Source organism: Fukomys damarensis, unplaced genomic scaffold, assembly GCF_012274545.1.
Source record: "Fukomys damarensis isolate Sample0158 unplaced genomic scaffold, DMR_v1.0_HiC HiC_scaffold_36, whole genome shotgun sequence".
Lineage (NCBI taxonomy): Eukaryota > Metazoa > Chordata > Mammalia > Rodentia > Bathyergidae > Fukomys > Fukomys damarensis.
Genome location: NW_022900948.1, coordinates 15295248 through 15296033, shown reverse-complemented (window position 1 = coordinate 15296033; position 786 = coordinate 15295248). Strand labels below are relative to the sequence as shown.

Below are 786 nucleotides of genomic sequence, written 5' to 3'. Positions count from 1 at the left end.
ATTATTTCTGAAATTTTTCCAAGGCCCAAAGCAAGCCAAGATGTCAAGAAGACATCTAGCCCTTAACGGAAGTATGTGGTCTAGCTTCGGAACTTTACAAATGGTCCAAACGACGAGAGATGCTTCTTTGTAGTGTATGTTTTCGAGCATAGGAGTACATACTTGTCTTCTCACGACAAATTCAGGCATAGGGTACAGAAATTCTGCAGGTTCCCTACCACTAGGAGAAAAGCAAATCTGGGGGACAGCAAAAGAACGGGCTTTTATTTAAAAAGTATTTACAGAGCACCTGCTGTGTACCGAAAAGCCCTAGTTTTGGGCAGGCTGATAGACCTGCTGTGTAGCTTCAGGTATTTTCCCTTCACAGAGCCTTCAGAGTCCGGAAGGGAAGCAAAATAAGCCAGTCTACCTCAAAAGGTCAGGATGGGGGCTCAATAGAGACAAGGCACCTCTTAAAGTACCAGGGGGCGTGAGGGACAGCGGCCGAAAACGCACTTGCAGACCCCGCCCGAACCGAGGGACAGGCTCTGGGTGGCGGTGGAGCGGGTACCCGTCCTTCTAGGGGCCTCGCTTACCCGTCGGGCGAGTACTCCAGGTTGAAGACCGCGCCGTGGGTGCGTGTGCTGAGGTACACCGAGTCCGCGGGGTGGATGGAACCATAGAGGTTAGTCATGGTGCGGAAATGGTCCCGCGCCGGGTCCACGAACAGCCCGCGGCCCAGACTGCGCTCCCTCAGCCACCCGAACAGTCTAGCGCCTGGGCCGCCCAGGCCTGTGCTGAGGCCGT

General features: G+C 54.2%; 1 protein-coding gene across 1 annotated transcript in view; it reads right to left on the bottom strand.

The window, feature by feature from the left end:
* Dcaf10 (DDB1 and CUL4 associated factor 10) overlaps nt 1-784 on the bottom strand; it is a gene marked incomplete at its 5' end in the record, with an annotated part of 37901 nt that extends 37117 nt beyond the window's left edge. The window contains one exon of the mRNA XM_033759187.1: nt 576-784. Within this exon, the coding sequence (XP_033615078.1) occupies nt 576-784 (209 nt within the window). The remainder of the gene's footprint in view (nt 1-575) is intronic.
* Between the last annotated feature and the right edge of the window lie 2 nt (nt 785-786).